This window comes from Clarias gariepinus, chromosome 27 (assembly GCF_024256425.1).
Source record: "Clarias gariepinus isolate MV-2021 ecotype Netherlands chromosome 27, CGAR_prim_01v2, whole genome shotgun sequence".
Taxonomy (NCBI): Eukaryota; Metazoa; Chordata; class Actinopteri; order Siluriformes; family Clariidae; genus Clarias; species Clarias gariepinus.
Window position 1 is genome coordinate 12,345,871 of NC_071126.1, and position 21,395 is coordinate 12,367,265.

Below are 21,395 nucleotides of genomic sequence, written 5' to 3' on the forward strand. Positions count from 1 at the left end.
AAAAAACAGCTTAGGCTTCATGCTAATTTTCTGTTATTTCACAGACTTTATCTTTTTTGTTTTGCCAGACTTGCAGGATAATTAAGAATTATGGAGAGTATAGTTCTTGAGCTTTGAATGAAAGGTATTTGAAAAAATATCCGAACCATACAAAAGAAACAGAAGAAAGGATGTTATGTTGTGACACTTTTTTGGTGGTTATTTTATTAGATTACTAGATACAGTATGTTGCATTGCTAACTTAGGAATGTCGCTTTAGTGGTTGTACATATAGAGCTTCTTTACTTTCTCACTAGAAGTAGGCTGACATTGCTAGCCAGGTTATCCTGCTACAGTTTGTAATCAACAGGGTTGTTTGTTCCTGAGTCATTAAATATGACAACATTATTTAAATGCATATTAAATCACTCACTCATTTTTTATACCGCTTATCCTGTACTGGGGTGCGGAAGGCCTGGAGTCTATCCCTGGGGTACATTCCGGTTTGGGAGATCCCAGGTTTAAACCCCACAACCACCATGTTGCCACTGTTGGGTCCTTGAGCAAGGCCCTTAACCCTCAACTGCTCAGATGTATAATGAGATAAAAATGTAAGTCACTCTGGATAAGGGTGTCTGCCAAATGCCTAAATAGTATAAATAAATAGCCTTACCTGCAGGTCTTTGGACTGTTGGAGGAAAAAAAAGTACCCAGAGAAACCCACCAAGCATGGGGAAAACTCCCATGGAAACCTCACAGGTGGGGCTTAAACCCTCAACTCTGGAGGTGTGGTACCACAGCGCTACTAAACCGCCATGCACCTTGCCTTTTAATCATATGTATGAAGAAGTTTCTCTGGTTTGTTTCATTACTTTATTGTTCTGAAATTAGACTATGTACTTTTCTGTTGTTGTTGTTTTTTACTTTTCCACATATTGCTTCATGCTGTTATCTTAATGTGAACTGCTTTACAAAAAAACAAGAAAACATATTTTTCGAAAAAACACAAAGAGGTGTTCACTTACATTTTTTGAGCAGTAAATACTGTATAATTATTCTGACTGTTGACGTTTATGTAATTTTGCATTCCAGGTTTCCGCCTTTAAATCTAATATTATTTTTACCATCGAAATGTTATAATTTCGCATTGTCATCAGTCTTGTGTGATCACAAAAGGATTTACAAGCACACTATACACATCAGTACAGTCTGCTGCTGTAAACCTTTATGAAGTATCCCAGTCTGTTAGCTTCCTTGAGCCCCATATAAATCCTTCCTCTGTTTTATTTTTGTTCCTTAGTGCCCCCCAATCTAACCGTGCCACGGGGCAAGTCTCCACTGGTGGTACGGGAGGGAGAGACGGTGGAGCTGGAGTGTCTTGTTTCTGGAAAGCCCAAACCCATTATCCTGTGGTCACGGGCTGATAAAGAGGTACCGATGCCAGATGGAAGCATGCAGATGGAAAGCTATGATGGTGTGCTGCGCATCATCAACGTGTCTCGTGAGATGAGCGGCTCCTACCGCTGCCAGACCAGCCAGTACAACGGCTTCAACGTCAAACCACGGGAAGCCTTGGTGGAGCTCATAGTGCAATGTAAGTGTCACATTATTGTTAAATTTTATTTAAAAGGTATTTATTTTGTTACCACACTGCTGCTGAATTCTGTAATCTAATTGACAAAGTGTTGATTCTTTTTTTTTTTTTCACTGGTGCTAACAAAAGTGCTTGTCCAATTTTAATAATATGAATTTGATACTTATACCCTTATCCCAAACATGGGCAACATCCAGCTCTTAATAATTTGTCCAAAGCGGTAGTGCCAAGAAGTGAAGTTCCTCAAATGGCCACTAGGACCTGGCTTCAAAAGTGAGTCAATCTCCACAGACCCCCTTGTTAAAATGCCCAGATTTACCACAGAAACATATTTGTGTAAAGCCACAACCACAACAAAAAAAATCTAAATAAATAAAAAACTGTTTTGGTCTTTATAAATTTTTGTAAAATTATGAGCATGGCTGAATTGAGTGACAGCTGTGTTGTACAGTAGGTGTCAAATCGCTAGCTGTTTCTATGACATGCTATCACTTTAGCTAACCAGCTTGTTTTAGTTTACCTTACCACAAGAAATGTAGAAGTTGAAACAAGATGACATGTAAGGTGGATGGCAGAGTTTAGTTAAATGCAAGGTAACACTAGCCATCTTAGCATTTTAGCCGAGTTAAATGCTTAAGCTAAGCTAACTAGCTCGTGGTAACTGTGAAAAGAAAGTCTGTTCTAACCAACACCCAGGCTCCATTCATTCTGTCCAAATCATCATTTATGAAAACCTATAAGAGACGTCATGAAGACTTTATACAGTCTATAATCTCCTATCAGTCTGTACTCTGTGACAAAAAGCTCATGTATATTGCTGTGCTAATAAACAGCTAACATGAAAAGTTAGAGATCTGGAAGTATTTCATAGTTACTGATCAAAGCAAAACAGTTAAGTAAGCTGGTTTCTTGTGGTATACTGCAGCCATTCTGCAAGCTAGGTGAGAAGAAACATACACAGAAAACACTAGGTGACTAAAACTAACAAGCTGTTCCTGATGATTAACTTGGATCAGTCATTGACAACAGAGATTCTGCAGCGAAAACAAAAAGTACTTACTGTACAGATGCACTTTGTAAAACAAACCCCGTTGCAACCTCACATCATCTGATATAATTTACGAAGCTAGTTAATCCAATTAATTTAAAACATGATTTATGAGAAACAAGCCGAGTAGACTAAATGCATGAAAACAATAAAGCACTTTTTTATAGCAAAGGAATATGTATGACTCAGTATGACTAAGTGATCTTTAAATTGTTTTAATGTACTTTGTGTTTGTTAGATGTTTGTACAGCGAAAGGAAAATTAATTCGAAAAAAAGCTTTAACTTTTCTATGATTATGAATTAATTAAAGATAAATTGATTTATTTAAATTTCTTGATGATAATAATAGAGCATGTCAGGGTAGGAGTCAGACAGAATGCAAGCACAGACTTTGCTCTGTGCTGTCAGCCTTCCATTGGAGCAGGGTGTGGAAAGCTGCCTTGTGGCCTTACCTTGTACACCCTTCTGCTATGTATCAGCTTCTGTTGTGCGCTCCGTGACCCTTGCTGCCTCATTGGTCATTTGTTGTGTTTAATGTCCCACAACCACCTAAGATTCCCCCTGTAGACCTGTGGGTGGAACTTGAACCTGCCCTAAGGGATGGAGCCATGCACATAAACTGCTTGGCGTGGTACGGAGATGGAATTAAATAATGGCATTGAATCCCCACCATCACAATCGTTCTGCTGCATCTATAAGGGCGTCTTTTATTCTGTCAAGAACCAAAGTCGAGCAAGATGCAAATTCAGACTTCTCTACAGAAAGCACTTTTACAAACATACAGTAAACCAACCAAAAGCAAGAATAAGACTAAGGTGACTGGACTGCAATAGCCACGCCAGCTTTTTTGCTTCAAATTCTAGATTTGCCACCAATACTGCAGAAGATTGGCTTCTATGTCTCGATTTCACCTCTGGAGCTGTGTTGTGGTATCTGGCAACAGGACATTGACAGTTGATACTTTGGGTGCTGTGGTTTGCAGGGAGGAGACTTAGTGGTTTAGACTTGTTTGTTCGGTGCATCCTCCAGGGGCTTGATCAGATTGAGATCTGGGGAATTTGGAGGCCGTATTGCTGACCTTGGGCTCTTTGCCTGTTGAGTCCCATCCATGGCAGTCTGTGGTGCACTGGGCATTCTGGCGTCTTTCTTTCGCTGCCAGCATTGAGTTTTTTTGCCGTTTGTGCTACATAGGCTTTTCTCTGGGATCAGACCAGATGGGCTAGTTTTTGGTCCCCATGGGACTGGGTGAGCCTTATGTGCCCATGATCCTGTCACCTGTTTACTAGTATACAATTAATAATCACTGTTAATGTGTTAATATTATACCTGATTAGTAGTACAGCATATGATATCCCATGACTGTTGCAACCAGAACAAATAACAGTTGAAAATGCCTGGCAACAAATTCATACACCCTCTTCTTTACAGTAATATAAACATGCACAGTAAGTACAGTATCCACAACAGGAACCTGTGTTAGCAAATAAATGTGGATTTGCATGTGTAAATACAGTACATAGATATGCAGGGTAGATTTTGACCATGATATAGACAGTGCTTGTTCTGTCAAGGGGGGCTTCAAGCTTAGAGAATGACATGCAGCTCCTAAAAGTACATCAGGATCTCTCTTCACTGTGCCTCATTATGCTGATGCTCTGTCACTACCAGCACAGCCAGAGCCTTCTGTCTGCTACGTAGAAGGATATGCAGCCGTGTCTGCTGCTCACTTCACTCCCTGCTGTGTGCAAACAGGGTGTAGACAATATGCTGCGGTTAGGACAAGGCTCAACAAGTGGTTTCTCAAGACATCCTGGTCCCAAACAATCTGGGCATTAGTTAAGTCCATTATCCAGCTTCATTAGGCTTATTAGGTAGAAACAAAGGATTGTACATGGAGTCTGTACAAAGCGTCTTTGAATCCACTTTCTCAACTGTTCAACAAAACAAAAATGGGAAAGGAGATATGTGTGATGTAGCAGAGATTTTTATCCAAGCTGCAACAAGGTGATGACTTTATATTAGAGTTTACTGTACCAAGGAAACAAGCAAAAGCGAGTACTTCAATTTTTCTGAAGGTAACCACATTACAGTAAATGGTTCAAGGTGTAAGAAAGTAGAACTGTTACTGGTGATAGATTTATTAGATTTTTTTGTTCTCCTTTAACATACCATTAAAAGGAAAAACACACTGACTTTTTTGATTGGTCCACTTTTTGGGGGATTTCTTTTTTTTAGTTATAGAGAGGACTAGGATGCTTCACTGTCTACTATAAGTGCAATTTTTAAAAGATTGAAAGTGCATTTGCAGAGAGAAGAGCTTAGGAGTTACCCTGCTAGGCACAGAGAGCTCCACTTGAATTCCCCTGTCTATACCCGAAGCAAGAATGTCCTACACATTCAGCCGAGAGTTACACTGTCACTAATGACACTGAACAACCCCTCTAAGCCCACACTAAAGCAAAGGCACATGCTCAGAAGTGAGGCAGTCTCTTTTGCATACGAGACCCCTTGGCCAACTCATTCATTTCCCCACTTCCCCCTTTTAAGATGTAATTTTAAAACATGACTTAATGCCTAATTAACATCCAGCTAATTTATTCTAAGCAGCGCTTATTCTATATTCATTAATGGAGATTTGACTGAAAAGGAGAAAAATGTTAGGCATATGATATGGGGATCAAGAACTAAAAGGAACGTGATAAGAGAAGGATTCATAAAATGGCAGCGAATACCTCTCTTGTGTCATTGAGGAAGCTGAAAATGTTGGCGAGAGTGCTTTCTGTAACTCACCCTAAAGGGATTATGCCTGCAAGCTCATTCTGTCATCATGATCTTGCTATATTCTTTGACTTTTAGATAATTGCATATTATATCAGTGCTATTTTCATCTCGATAAAGATACATGAAAAGTGACTTTTTGAAACCGCACACTGTTTATTACCCCTTTTTTTTCACTATAAGGTTTAGTACCTTTATATCTATATAATAAATCTAGCAATATACTGCTTCGATTTTGCAGTGACTCTGCATTGTTCCAGTCTGTTCACATGTAAAAAAAAAAAAAAAAAAAAAAAGGCTGGGCTTGAGTGATTGTTTAAGAAAGAGTGCTTGAAGTGTCTATTACCGTCTGACAGTGAAAGACTGGGATTCTGATTAGACGTTTTCTTTACTCTTTCCCCAATCCTTTTATATGTTTGGCATTAGATTTGCATCTTTACTTAACCACTAATCCCTGTGCTTGAAGCAAAATGAATTAAATTGAGATTATAATACGTTTTCTCTAAATTGAATGTGATTATTTGCCTTTGGCATCACATATCAAAGGTAAGTAATTTTATGTATTGCTGTGATTGAGTTTCTGGATTGTTAGCAAAAAATTTAATTATCAAACATGCTGTACTCATGCAATTGTATCTTTTATTGCTTGAATCCTAAAAGTGGGCGGCACGCGGGCCTTGCGTGTCCAGGTTCCGGGTTCGATTACCGCCACAGGTCTGTGTGCACGGAGTTTGCACATTCTCTCCATGCTTAGTAGGTTTCCTTCCACAGTCCTAAGACATGCCCATTAGGCTAATTGGTGTTCCCAAATTGCCTGTAGTGTGTGTATGAGTGCGTGCGCTACGATGGATTGCCATCTCATCCAGGGTGTACCCACCTCGTGCCCTAAGTCTCCTGGGATAGGCTCTAGGCCCCCCCACCAATAAAGCGGTGTAGACAATAAGTGAGTGAGTGAGAATCCTAAAAGTATTTCTGTTTTAGTTCCGGGAGTATTCTTAACAGCTGTTAAAATAGGTAGTTTCTTCATGTATATATCATCAGCAACATGCACATAGCGCTCAATTGTTTACTGCACAAGTTTCAAATGGCTTTTAAATTAATTTTAATGACTCCTCCAGCTTATCTATTTTATTACTCACTGCAACCTTAATAGAAACAAAAGAGCCTGATCAAATAATTCCCTGATCTCACTCTAAAAATTGTATAGCGTCTATAATATTAGTATAAGGCCTGTACCAAAAGTAATGCAAATATGAGCCTTTTTTTTTTTTTTTAATAACTGACATATGTTGTACAACATGTACATGTTGGTAAAATTGGTAATCCTCCATACAAAGGTTCAACTCATAGTCTCCATCATAAGGCACACATTTGATCCCTGCTCTGGAATCCTCTTCTTCACAGTTGATGGTCTCCCACTGTGCTATAGACAACACCATTGACACACACAAGAAATTGTGCCCAAGCCCAGATGGATGAAAACAATTTAACCTAGGAAACCAGTGAAGACAAACCATGCAGTACAAGACCATCAACTGCGATTAAGGGGAAGTTCAACAGTCGCACAAATGCATCACTTGTGTTGGAAACCATGTTGAGTACCTTTGTATAGAGGAAGGGTGACCCTACAACATGTACAATGTCTCAGGTACTAAAAAAGTTATGCCTCCTTTTGTATACTTTTGTGCCGTATGTATTTACACTAAATTATGGCACAAATGACATCATACTTCTTAACTTGCAGTCACTGCAGGCACTCAGCTTTGGTTCTTATTCTTATACCTGAGCATACTGAAGATCTATTAAGTAAATAAAAAGACATCAGACCCTTCTTGACCTATATCTCTGCAAGTTCAATTACCAGTTGCCCTAAACTACACACCAAACGAGTCCCTGGGAACTAAAAGGCCAATAAAATAAAGGATAAAAGATTCCCTGAGACCCAGTCGCTCTATAAACCAGCTGCTTAATTAACACCTTTGAAATAAGGGCCCCCAGTTCTCACCCAGTTTAAGACTGGTGCAGTTTGTTACAGGTGAGAACAGAGTGCGATGAGGCTCAGAACCAAAATTACAGGATAGCATTTGTATCATAGTGGTGAAGCTGTTTTGCATTTAACATTTGTCTTCTTGTCTCACCTCGTTAAAAATATTTTCACACTTTACTGATATAGCTAAACAGTCTTTTATATAGTAGATTTGAAAAGCCTGCACAACCCTGTTAAATTTACAGGTTTTTAGTGAAAAATGGAGCAAAGATAAATCGCACTTTTATTGTAATAGAACAAGCAACAAAATCAAGTGCAATATTTCAGGAAAAGTACAGTATTCTGATTGCATACATTAACATTGTTCACCCCCTTTCAAATGGGACTGTGCTCAGAACTAATCTATCACATTTAAATTCATGTACTAGAGCAATTATCATATACCTGTCATCAGTGAAGTGATTTTTATCAGCTGCAAATAAAGATCAGCTGTTTCTGAAAGATTTTATTTAACATCGCCTTGGTTTCATCTGGCGTCCGAAGCCACTAAGAGCTTACAGAGCATTCATGGCATCCTATTATTGAAACATATTGATTAGAAGTGAGGTACTGTGCAGACATCAGGATTTAAGCATTTTCAGAACATTAGGTAAACCCTAGGACACTGCAGAGGCCATCATTAACAAGTGGGGAAATGGGCCAAGAACAGAACATTCCTCCAAAATTGATAAAAGAAACTCTGCCAAGAGACCTACAGCAACATTAAACATGCTGCAGGAATATCTGGCGAGGGCTGCTCACTCCCAGCATGTGACAACAACCTCTTATATTGTTCACATCTCTGGGATTTGGGTTAGGGTGGCTAAACACAAGCCCTTTTTAATTACAATAAAAAACAAAACTGCCTAAATCACCCTAAGCCATGTGACATAATGTGTTATAGTCATGTAAGACCAAGGCTTCGCTCACATTACAAGCCACTTTGTTCAATACTGAATTTTTGGTCGGATCAGAATAAAATATCAAGATGGTTCACAGTCATAATTACGTGTGACTTTTATCTGACTCTGATGTGGATGCGTCCTCTGAAGGTATTTGTTCATGCCACTTGTGTTAAAACATGTCAGGCAGTTTGTGCACACACCGGTTCATGTCACTGATTTGATTTTAATAAAAAAAATCCGCTTGACAGGACAGAAAGCTGTTTGTCGGCCGTATTTGTTGAGGTCCAAAAGAAGGAAGAAGGCCAGATGTATCACTTTAGCTGTTTCAGCAGCTAACGCCAGCACTGCTATGAATTCCCTGCGCTGTCAGCGCTAACGTCATCGCCCTACTCATGTAGAGAGGCAGAATTGCGTGTGAATTTCGAACCGCTCGTCCTCATTCAAGTCGCAGTCCAGTGACTCAGATTCAATCTGGAAAATATCAGATCTGTGCGTTCAGACAGCCCTAAAAAATTAGATCTCTTTCACTTTATGGTAAAAAAAAAAAATTAGATCGATTTACTTCAAGCTGGTAATGCAAATGTAGGCTCCTGTATGTTTCTGGGTGTGATTTAAAAAGCTTGTCAGGGAAAAAAACTATAAGGCACAATGGTAAATGCTTTTTTTCAGATGGGCCTGGGTCTCTAGTCATGATACAGGGAATTATGGTTAGCCCCAAATACCTATTTATTTTGGCCCAAAACCTGCTGTTTCTGTTTAAATAAATAAAAAAAAAAGAAGCATGACAATGAGTCAAAATTATCAAAGAAATGACTTCAGAAGAAGATCAGCATTTTGGAATGTGCAGACAGAGCTCGGATATAAATTCAATCCAAAATGACTAGAAGTGGGCTGTGTACAGATCAATTCACAATCTCATAGATCTGGAGCATTTTTGCAAGGAAATGGAAAATAAATTGCCGAATCAAGATGTGCTAAATTGGTAGACTTGTACCGCCCCAAAAAATACTGACTGTTTTATTACAAACAAATGATGATTTTACAAAGTATCAGTTATGGGGCGGACACTATCGCAACCTGAATATTGTATTTTTTATTTTTCACCAAAAGCTTCTGTTTGTTTTGCACAGGAATTTCGAACTGGTGTTCATTGCTACGATACAGCTTATCACATTAAAAGTGAAAAACAAAAAAAAATGTAATTGATCTTTTCATGTTGTACATTGCATTACGCAATGTTATGATGGTCCTTCTTTTATACTCATTGTAAAACCTTAATACAATTTACTTTTGTTATTATTTTTGCTTTCACATGAAGTGCTCATGTGAATGCGTCAGAGACAGCTACTGCAGGTAAAACAGTACCTTATCAGACAGCCTTGTGCAGTGAGCACACAGGGTGTGAGGTACAACTGTGCCATCCTTTTTGGGGTTTCAATTTTCAGGTTTTGTTTCATATGCTATAGGATTGAGTCACTGCCAGAGACATTTGAGCTGCTCCCTTGTTTCTGCTTACCACCCCGAGCTTCCCTCTGAATAAGTGGAGACTTCCTCAGCTGGCGGAGTTCTCCAGTTTCTGAATCTCTCTATGTCATTCCACTGAGGCTGTATCGTGTGTGCCCGGCGGGGGAAGCAGACACTCGCCACGCCACAAAGCTGCCTTTAGTAACACGATCAATGGCCAAAACACAGCTTTCTGAAGCAAAGAGCATTACAGGCATGTAGAAATGGCTTCAGCGAGTCAATGTCTTTGATGTGTAAAACAAACCTGCTGCCCAGACGGCGAGGTGTAGCGCATCTTGTCGAGAGAGAAAAAAAAAGTCACTTTCATAAAACATAACCACAGTCCAGCTGAGAATATTCTTAAGAGAAGAAGCTTGAGTGCTGAAGTATTCCTTTTTGTCTGCCAGGATCCAATTTGAGGCTCATCAGTGCATGCGGTTCAGTTGTTCGCAACGCTTCATCCTGTTCTCTTCTTTCTGCCATGCTGTGATTCAGATAAGCCTATGCTGTGAAACAGGAGGTGGAAAAGTTCTCTAATGTTTTAAGTAAACCATGTTCACAAATTTGTTTGTACATTTTGTATTAGACAGAAAATGAGGCATGAGCAGCTTAAATGAATCTATTTCCTACAACTGTTTGTATAAACTCAGCCAGTGGTGCTTTGTTCTTCAGACCCACTGCATGCCAGACTGTCCATGTTCTGTGCATGTAATCCAGACACATGGTTTCTCACACAATGCTGTCCAGATTTACATGGCGGCAATCAAGGCTTTACAGAGAATTAGTCAATTAACATAATGAAGCCCAAAAAGATTAAGGCTGATGGATTTAATTAAAAAAAATAATGATAACCAACCAGTGAACAACCTATTCATTATCTTCACCTTGTTCGATTAATCATTACTTATTCAAATTCTCAGACTTGTTTAATGTTTTCTCTGCTTTTTGAACCAACTTTCTGCCCATTAGCTAGCCCAGAGGCATGAACAGCCCTAAATTATTCACTTCAAGAGACCAAGTCATATGTTGTTACCAAATAATAAGTGGAATTCAATTATTATTGTCGTTAATTAATTGAATTCTCATCAGTATGAATTTAAAAAGTCAGTATAGACTCATGACCTTTTCAAAGACTTGCATCATTTATAGCATTGGACATATCTGAAAAACAAAATAGAATACCTTTATTTTCATATAATATTGTTTAAAATACCCATGTTAAATGGGTTAAATGGTTTTAATAAAAAAGGTCTATGTCTAGGTCAGTATGTTAATTGGCAATTCATTAACTATACCTGTTCAATTTCTTGTTAACAGGAAAAATCTAATCAGTTAATCACGTGGCAGCAACTCGATCCATTTAGGCATGTAGACATGGTCAAGACGATCTGCTGAAGTTCAAACCGAGCACCAGAATGAGGGAAAAAAACAGGTTTGAATGACTTTAAACATTGCATGGTTGTTGGTGCCAGGCCATCTCTAAGGTTTGCAGAAAATGGTATGAAAAAGATTAAATGTCCAGTGAGCGGCAGTTATCTGTGGAAAAATGCCTTGTTGATGCCAGAGGTCAGAGGAAAATGGGCAAACTGGTTCGAGCTGATACAGTAGAAAGGCAAAAATGACTCAAATAACATCTTTTTACCACTGAGGTATGTCGAATAGCATCTCTGAACACACAACATGTTGAACCTCATGACAGATAAGATACAATAAAAGAAAACCACACCGGGTGGCAGCTTAGAACAGCAAACTGAGGATATAATACACATGGACTCACCAAAATTGAACAATAGAAGATTGGAAAAACATTGCCGGGTCTGATGAGTCTCGATTTCTGTTGTGACATTCGGATGGTAGGGTCAAAATCCATCCAGGCTTTTATAAGTAGTTCAGGCTGGTAGTGGTGTAATGGTGTGAGGAATATTTTCTTGCCACACTTTGGGGCCCTAAGGATCAGTTGAGCATTGTTTAAATTCCACAGCCTACCTGAGTATTCTTGCTCCATTTATCCTAAAGGAGTTCAGTGGTGTTGAGGTCAAGGCTCTGGACAAACTCCAACCTTGGCAAATCATGTTTTCATGGACCTTGATTTGTGCACAGGAGCATCGTCATGCTGGGTAACTTTTAGACAACTATATGTCACTTTCAGACATGTTTGAAGAGTTTTCTAATTTATTGCAACAGTGAAGGGAAGAACCACATATTGGTGTGATGAGGAGGTGTCCAAAAACATTTGTTTGCCTAATGTGTATCATAGGCCACCCTTTTGATCTTAATTGAGTATGTAGACAAGGTAGGGTACACCAGGACAGGGTGCCAGTCTATTGCAGGGCACACACACACAACGGGCAATTTGGAAACACCAATTGGACTTATCTGCTAAACCGGCATATCTGGAGGAACCCCACCAAGCATGGGGAGAACATGGAAACTTCACACAATCTGACCAGAGGTGGAAATAGAATCTTTTATTCCTGAGGTGCGAGGCCACAGTACTAACCCCTACGCCACTATGCCACCACAAACAATTAACAGTCCTGGAAATATTTACATGTTTTATACTGTTTTTACTGTTAAGGAACCTTGCTTGGTCTTCTAATAAATAGATTTTCTAATCATTATTGTTCATAAATCTTTCAAAGTAAAGTTCTGAAGCAGAAAAAGATGTATTTTTTTTCACAGATGGCTGACAGATCTCCACCTCTGCATCTCAGCATCTCTGAAATGTTGTCTTTCACCCGGTGTCACTATTTCAGCATCATCATAATTAAAAGAACAGATGGCTCGCATATGCTTTTGTTCAATTTTGCTTTTATCTTGGTGCAGCATTAGCATGGTTTTAATGTGCTATCAGGCTCTGTGAATTATTTCTACTTGAGTGTTAAGAATTAAAGGTCATTACTATTTACTATTCCCATTTAGTTGATTGGAGCATTGGAGTTTAATTCCATTCTGTAGAAGAAAATGGTTGCTTGGAACGATCTAGTAAGCATCTAAATGAACAAACAGATAAATGCTGCTTCAGTTACTGTACATGCGGCCCTGTGCTCGTCGGATTTATGCTGTCCTCCAACGGTGGCGGAGGTGTTAAAGTGAATCTCCCTCTGTCTGGCCTTATGTTAATGGGAAGCAGTTAATTTCTGACAATTTAAGGCTTGGTTGTTTGTTGCTTCTTCCGCTTACTGTTTCAGCTGCATTTCCCCCACTGTGACTTCTGTCCAAGCCCGTCAAATTGGCACATGAAGGCAAGTTAATTAGCCAAAGCTGTTTGAGTTCATCTGTGCCCTACATTAGTCTGCCGCTGCTAAGCAGACCAAAATAAATAAATAAATCAAACATCGCAAAGAGAGACATATGACATATTTCAGGTTGAACAGATGAAATTTTATTGTGTGATTTCTGTTACTTCCTTATTTATATCTGCTCATTATTGATTTTAGAGTCAATGTTTAAGACATTGGTGTTGAGAGAACACTCCCTAGTCAACAACTATAAAACTATAAAAATGATTTAACAAAGAAATAGCATAATCATTCATGTGAAAGTGAAATGTACTGCAGTAAATAGCTAAGTATATACGTAGACAATATTTTTTCAATCTCATTGAAATCATTATAATTCCTACTTAATGGTTTATATGGACGCTGATCTCATACATTTATGGTATTAGTCAGAGACACTTTTCCAATGTGACTTACTCACTTACTCATCGTCTATACCGCTTTATCCTGTACTCACGGTTGCGGGAGGCCTGGAGCCTATCCCAGGATGCTTAGGGCACGAGGTGGGGTACACCCTGGACAGGGTGCTGATCCATCGCAGGGCACACACACATACACTCACTCACACACTCATTCACACATTCCGGACAATTTGGGAATGCCAATTAGCCTAACCTGCGTGTCTCGGACTGTGGGAGGAAACCAGAGTACCCGGAGGAAACCCACCAAGTATGTGGAGAACATGCACACAGAGGCGGGAATCGAACCCAGACCCTGGAGGTGCAAGGCGACAGTGCTAACCACTACTTTTTATTTATTTAATTACTGTATACATCTGAGCAGTTGAGGGTTAAGGTCCTTGCTCAAGGGCCTAACAGTGGCAACTTGGTGGTTGTGGGGTTTGACCTTCTGAACCATAGCCTAGTCCTTAACAACTGAACTACCCTTGACCCACCTATAAAAAGTGACCTATAAGCAGTGGTTTTACATGCTAGCAGCATTTAATCAGAATTTTATTTTTTGACAGGCCAAAGTAGTTCTGTTTTCTGTAAAACGTTTAATCTCCCAGATATACTGTATAACCGAAGAAGAAGGAGGAAGAAAGGAATTACAATCAATTCAATAAATCCTGCCTTCTACTTCATGACTGGTTACGAGAATTCAGTCTCATCTGTTATTGGTTAGATGTGAAATGGTGAGCAAATCAGTGTCCCTATCTCAACCAGAGACAAAGTGGATAAAAGTCTGAAGTGAAGATAGGTGAGTGTAGTTCACTTGGAGTTTAACAGACAGGAATAGAGGTAAAATTTCCTTGCAAGAAACTGGTCAATTCACCTAATGTTACCCCAACATGGGGCGATTCGGAGAAATAATTGGGTCAAGTGTTAACATGGCTAATATTTACCTACTAGACAGTTTATCAAAGGTTTACACTCCCCTCCAGAATGAAAATTCATTCCAATCAGACTGCTCCTATTGAGGTGTTTCTATGCTCCATATTAAATCTGATTGGGCTCCTGTTTTAAATATTAGTGAAATATTAGGGTCTACTGATTTGAACAAATTTCTAATTTCATTGTTTATGTTTGCTATCACCTACTGAACCTTTTTCTCAATGTTTTGCAGACCCTCCGGCTGTGGAGCCTGTATCGCTAGAGGTTCGACAGGGTCTGAGTCGGCCCGTACCGATGACCTGTCGTGTTCTGCGTGCTCATCCTTCACGCGTGCTGCGGTACGAATGGCGTCTGGGCTCCCGTCTGCTGCATGCAGGCCACTTTGACACAAGCGATGAGACTGAGTACACAGTGCGTAGCCTCAGCCGCGATGGCTACGGGGAGTACACGTGTGACATCATCAATGAGGCCGGGGCCGGCCGATGCACCTTTTTGGTCACTGGTAAGAGAACTTTTCTTTCCGTAATGGAAGTCTACTAAATATGGGATATTCAAAAGTTATAACTGTATCGTGTGTTCGACAGTCTTTGTCGGTGCATGGATGAACCAACAAATGTGTTTTTGAGGAACATTTTGATGACCATATCCAAACAGGAAGAGCATCACCTGTCATGACTTCCTTAACTTTAGACATCATGTTTCTGAATTGTGTCCCAGTGGACGCGTTTAAATCGAAATGTAACAAGCTAAACACAAAGTAAGAGACGTAAAATGTCATAAGTGAAGAAAGAATTTGCCTTTTCTTCTAGGTCTTTCAAAATAACGTATGCCATAAAATAGTTTCAATATTTACCACTGGCATTTAGCAGCAGGAAAGCATATAAGCTGAATAATGATGAAAAGCAACACAACAATTGTTTATTGTTTGGTCTTCTATAAGCACTCGAGAGTTGAATTCAATCCCACCTTATTTCAGGAACATTGCACGAAGGTGAGAATGCATTCTGGGATGCCAGTCTATTGCAGAAAGCCACACAGACATGGGGAGAATATGTGAAGCTGTAACCCAATCTCATTAGTATTAAGGCAAATCTCAGACTTATTATTGTATCTTTATAAATTAGCCAACAAACATAAACAAACGTTTTCAAACTCAATTTGTTGGTATAAAATGGAACAAAACGAATAACGTGTGCTGACTGTTGCATAAAGTTGTGTGTTTGTTTTATCTTTTTATCTAAAGAGCATGGTGAGCACTCCATTTAAGGAAGCCAAAAGTGTAACCCTATAAGTGAGAAACTGCATACTGTATAAACCAACATGACAATACAGACAAAACATTTTGATAATAATTTACATATAGAAAATACCAAAAATTCCCAAAAGTTTAAAGTGTTGGTGTGCAGCGGTGCCATGCAAAGGGTTAGTAAGTCCTCCAGTAAGTCCTCCACCTTATGCCACCTTGTTACTGCTTGTAATAACCTTTGGACCACGGCAAAGCAATCAAGATTTTAACAAGATCTTTTTGCCGTGATGATCTGCCACTCTGAAATAAGTATGCTGTTGTTGGTAAAACTTGTCTTGCCTAAATTTATTTCACAGATTTGTTAGAATTAAGGTAAAATTAGGAATTTTAGGTGTCAATATAATAATTATAATTATTTATTATTTTATTTTATTTTTATTTAGATTCATTATAATGGATTTATAATATCACTTTATTATACTTTATATTAACACTTTATATTTTACTATTTAATTTGTAAAGAATATTTTTTTTAAAGTGTTTTCTGTAACGTATTTGTTTATAATAATAATTTTGTAGAAAGTGAAGCTGTTATGGTTGTGTTAAGGTTGAAGCTCGTTGTCCCCATTAGCAGCTTTAACTCCGAATGTGTAAAAGTTTCACCACTAAATGTTCTCTGCAGCTGCTGCCATGTTGGTTTATATGCAGTTGGAACAAATATAAAAAAGCAGTTTTCTCTTTTTTTTATTATTATTATTAAAAAGCAATGAAGGACTGATACATTGTAGGAGTGCATAGTTTTTTTTTGGGGGGGCCCAGGTATGCCAAATGAGAAGTTTCTTTGTAGACCATGGGGTCCCTAAAATCTGGCCATGCACTTCTCCTGTGTGTGTGTGTGTGTGTGTGTGTGTGTGTGTGTGTGAGGGGAGTGGTCATGGTTTGGCCCAGTTGTTTTAGGAACGCCTGTGGCTGTGTGTAACTCACACGCTGAGAATGTAACCGTAACCGACACCAGGGTGCAGAATAAATGTGGAAATCCGTTTTTTTGTCATATACCAAACAAACCTTGATGGCTCCCAAATGGTGTGTCAAAGCTTCTCCATTTGAGGAAGAAAGTAGGAGACCTGGCTCTATTTTGTTATAAGCTTTGTGGGAGTGAGTTCAAAATTGTGAGAGCATCAGCGAGAGAGATATGGAGGTAGTTGTTTTGCCAAATCAATGTGTGTCCACTGTAAGAACCCCATTATAGTCTATAGAGTTATTTTTGCAGTGATTTTAGGCGTCTTTTGAAGAGCTTTTGTGCCAAACATAACAATAACAGATCCCATCAAGCATATTTCTTAAAAAATAATAGCACACCATTCACAGTGGGGAGAGCACTGGTATAACCCACATTACTGTAATCGCCAAATTTTTCACGTTTACAAAAATAATACGTGCTCTCTGAGGGAGCCACTTCTACTATTAATGAAAACAAGGAATAAAATTCTGAACAATAAAGAAATGAAAAATGTATGAAAATTATGAAATGTAAATTAAGCTAAGTAGACGAACAAATCCCCGTTAGAAATATTTGGATTTATTTTATATGGATTTATTTACGTAGATTTTCTATATTCTAGAACAATACTGAATTATTTCAAAACTATGAAATAAAACATATGGCATAAAGTAATTAAATAACAACAACAACAGCAGTCAGTTGTTATTGTAAGACACATAGGTCAGATGTTCTGGAGCACTTGCACGAACCGTATTGTCAAGTGCATTTGCAAAACCCATCAAGTACCATAATGAAACTGGCTCTCATGAAGACCTTCCCAGGAAAGCAAGAGCAAAACTTCCCTCTGCTGCAGACTAAAAGTTTATTAGAGCCATTATGAAGGCTTTACAGAGCATAAGTAAAGGACATATCTCATATTTTTTTAGGATAACCTCAGGATTGTTTTAGACTGTATTGTGATGTAAATTTAAATCAAGAAAGACCATGAATGTAGACAGTGCGCCAAACGTTTGACTGGTAGCGAGTATGGAAAATCTTAGCGTTAAGCTGATATGTTATTTCTTCTGCATGCTGTTTAATGATGTACTACAACTTTTTACCACATACTATTAAATTACCCACATATACAGTGTAATGACTTTCCAAACAGTCAGTCTGAACAGACACTACACATACATATAAAATAATGCTCTCTGTTGCCTCTGCTGTTTGAATTCCGTGAGTCTGAAATCATTGACTGTTTGCACCTTCATATTCATTTACCTTTGGAATCCTTTAAGAAATAATTGTATCATTAGGTGTGTACTACAGGGATCTTCAACTCATGGAGGGCCAGTGTCTGACCCAGTTTTGTGATTCCTCTGTTCAAACACAGCTGATTCAACTAATCTGTTAATTACCAGGTGGAGTGTGTGTGTGTGTGTGTGTGTTGGTGAATTACAAGCTGTGTTGGACACTGGCCCTCCACAACTGGGTGAAGATCCTGTATGTACTAGTATGTATTATGAACACCGTAAAGTGTAAACAGAAATAAACTGTAGCAAATGAAAATATTTTAGAAATACATAAATGTGTCCAATACTACTCATTACTATATATCAACTGTATATATTCTCTCTCTCTCTCTCTCTCTATATATATATATATATATATATATATATATATATATATACACATACATACATACATACATACAGTATATATAAAATAGTAAATGTTATAATAATAATAATATTATTATGTTGTGAGTAATATAACAGAATTTATTGATGCTGCATGCATTTGCTTTGTGCATATTTCTTACACAATGCTATTTTAAAACCAATGTGACCTACTTTTGTCAGAAATACTGTATTAATCCATTGCTTTGATGAACTACTGTACAACAGGGCAGTGATCTTCTTTAATACCTGCATTACCATAGAAAGATTATACATCGCTTCATGCTGTGTGTGTGTGTGTGTGTGTGTGTGTGTGGTAACTATTTTTGGATTTTGATGGGTATAAGCCACGTTTTACTTATAGGCAAAATTGCACAATTCTGCAATGATGTATAAAAAGCACTACAACAAGAGTTGTGACATTTGAAATCTGCTGTGCATGGATTCTTTATTTATTTATTTATTTTCTAAACCAATTATGGTTTAAAATCATTATAACTGTAATTTCTGTCAAGACTCGTCGCATTTCTTACACCCTTTTTATGTTAATCATTAATGCCATTACACTACATCATAAATCATTAACTTTTTGCTAACTAAATACAACTAAACTCTTTTTTTTCAACTATGCAATCACTTTTGTGTCGTAGTACTCCAGGTACATAATCCTTTAATAATATTTTTAATATACTGATAACATATTCTCTCATACTGTATAATAGGAAAAGAATATTACAGATCACTATTATTTGAGTGAATAAACTGTTATGAACCATGTGATTAGGCAGTGTGAGCTTTCAAAGTTCACGTAATACATTACCCTAATTTCTGGTAACCTGTAACTTATTTGGCTAAAATAATAATGGAATGATGTGAATATATGCTTGATTTTTTTTCTTGTGTTTTTAGCCTCCAAATGTCCTATTTGGAATGATATAATATGCTTTAACTGTGGTGTTGCATTAAATTTATAATAACGCAGTCACCAACTTGCCACAAGAAGCTTTCGAAATTTTGTTGTTGTTTTTTGTGCGTAAAGGGACGTAATTATATAGTTTTCATCCAGTTTCTATTGCATTCGTAATCACGTCTGTGTTATTCAGGCTAATTATGGTTTCGGCCATTGGTACTGAAAGTCTGCATTTCAGCTTGGTTGCTGTAACTGGCAGTGGTTGCAGTTTGACATTTGTTTGCACTTGACCTCGCTATTGAAAAATGAATGACTTTACAGTATGTCCTCGAGCTTGTGCACCTCCCTAGACAGCCCCTAGCTGCTGCTATCTCACTGTGCGTCCAACCAGGTATGTCTGCCATGGGGGTGGAGTGAGGGGGCGTCTAGAGGACTGCATGTCCTGGCTGATGCAACCCAGGGTAGGACCGACCTGGCCATAGTGTTTCTAGCAGTCTGTCTGTGCAACTTTACAACTCCGGTGAATTCACTTGCAGAGCTTTTTATCCTGTTATACCTTACGTCGTAGATTTTTATAAACATTGCTTCAAATGTCAAAACAGTCGAAACTATTGCACACTTCTACGGGTTAGTTTCTGTTATGGCCGAAAGGAACACTGCAGTTATGGCACCACTTACGGTTACAGCAGTAATTATAAATTCTGGTTTTGGTCTGTCTCCAAAAGGCAAACAGGTCAACGATTTAAAGTGTATGCAGGAATGGACTGTTTATCCCCAGTATAAGACACATGACTTACAGTAGGATAAAACGCTGACTCTAAAAACTGGTCCTGTTTGGTCCATCATTTCGTTCTTATTTTGGGGCAAGCATTGGTGAGCATGAACCGAAAACATTCATACAGAAAAAAAAATATATTATGACCAAAAACCCAGGGAAACCAGAATAAATATTGCATGCGTTTTAAGCACTTTTGCAGGATGGCGTAATTTATTACTGGTCAGGAGAATGAAGTAGTCAGCCTTAGCTATGATAGGACTTGCAATTTATTTAAGCTTTAAATAGTTGAAAAGACTTGGTTTATATAATGAATCAAGTAGATATGTATCTCCAGATAATTCAAGGACAGTGAAGGCACTCTGGGCCATTTTCATAAATTATGAGCCAATTTTTGCATTTATAGAGTTATAACTTGAGTTCCTTACAGCAGAATGCTAACTTGCTTGACAGTGAAGTATATAAGACCTTACTAATGCTAACTCCTTAATTTTAGATCTTAGGAGGCTGGATCCATGGTAGATGTTTGGGTGGTATTGGGGGGAGGGGGGTTAAAGAGTAAAAAAAAAAAAAATCTTTCACATATGTTTTTGAGGTAACCTACTTACATACTAGAGACCTTAGTTTGAAAAGTTCCAATAGGGACCATGGAGGCCAGTGGTAACCACTGTATTTATTCCCATTTTTATGACTGTGGTAGGACCTCCAGACAACATTCACATGCACATTTACTTACTACAGGAAATGTGGGAATGCCAATTAACATAATCTGCATTTCTTTGGACTGTGGGTTTCTAATCTTAGTCTCTGAGAACATTCGGGGAAAAAAAACGGAAGGTACCTAACATACATCCTCAAACAAATCTGGTTGTCTCAGTGTTTGTTGTCACGTTGTTTGCTGTTCCGGGGTTGGATATTTGTATCATCAAATATTAAGACTGTGATATTGGGTTGTAAATCTAGCACTCTGGCTAGATCTTTGGTTTGTCCCTTAAGGGGAAACCCTTAATGTTTCTATATAATGTAGAGTGCAAGAAGAGATAATGCTTTTACATACGTTTTCAAGTAGAACTTTTTATTTAGAAAAATAGAACTGTTAAGGAAATTTTGTGATGGGATGTCACTCTAGGGCAGTTCTTTTTGTACTATGACAGAGCCGTGCTTAAGTACATCTGTTACACTTATAAAGATTTCTGTCATTTACAGTAATAAATATACTTATAATAAGTTGGTTGAAAAATGAATGCAACAACCATAGCCTTTCTCTATGGATTCTTTGCTCTTCAAACTTACTTATTTGTCCTGAAGCAAAGTTATTTAATTTTCCATTTCATTCAGACTCGCAAATTAG

General features: G+C 38.2%; 1 protein-coding gene across 1 annotated transcript in view; it reads left to right on the top strand.

The window, feature by feature from the left end:
• mdga2a (MAM domain containing glycosylphosphatidylinositol anchor 2a) overlaps window positions 1-21,395 on the top strand; it is a 225,656-nt gene that overhangs the window by 165,633 nt on the left and 38,628 nt on the right. The window contains exons 8-9 of the mRNA XM_053489383.1: window positions 1,280-1,573; window positions 14,682-14,951. Of these exons, the coding sequence (XP_053345358.1) occupies window positions 1,280-1,573; window positions 14,682-14,951 (564 nt within the window). The remainder of the gene's footprint in view (window positions 1-1,279; window positions 1,574-14,681; window positions 14,952-21,395) is intronic.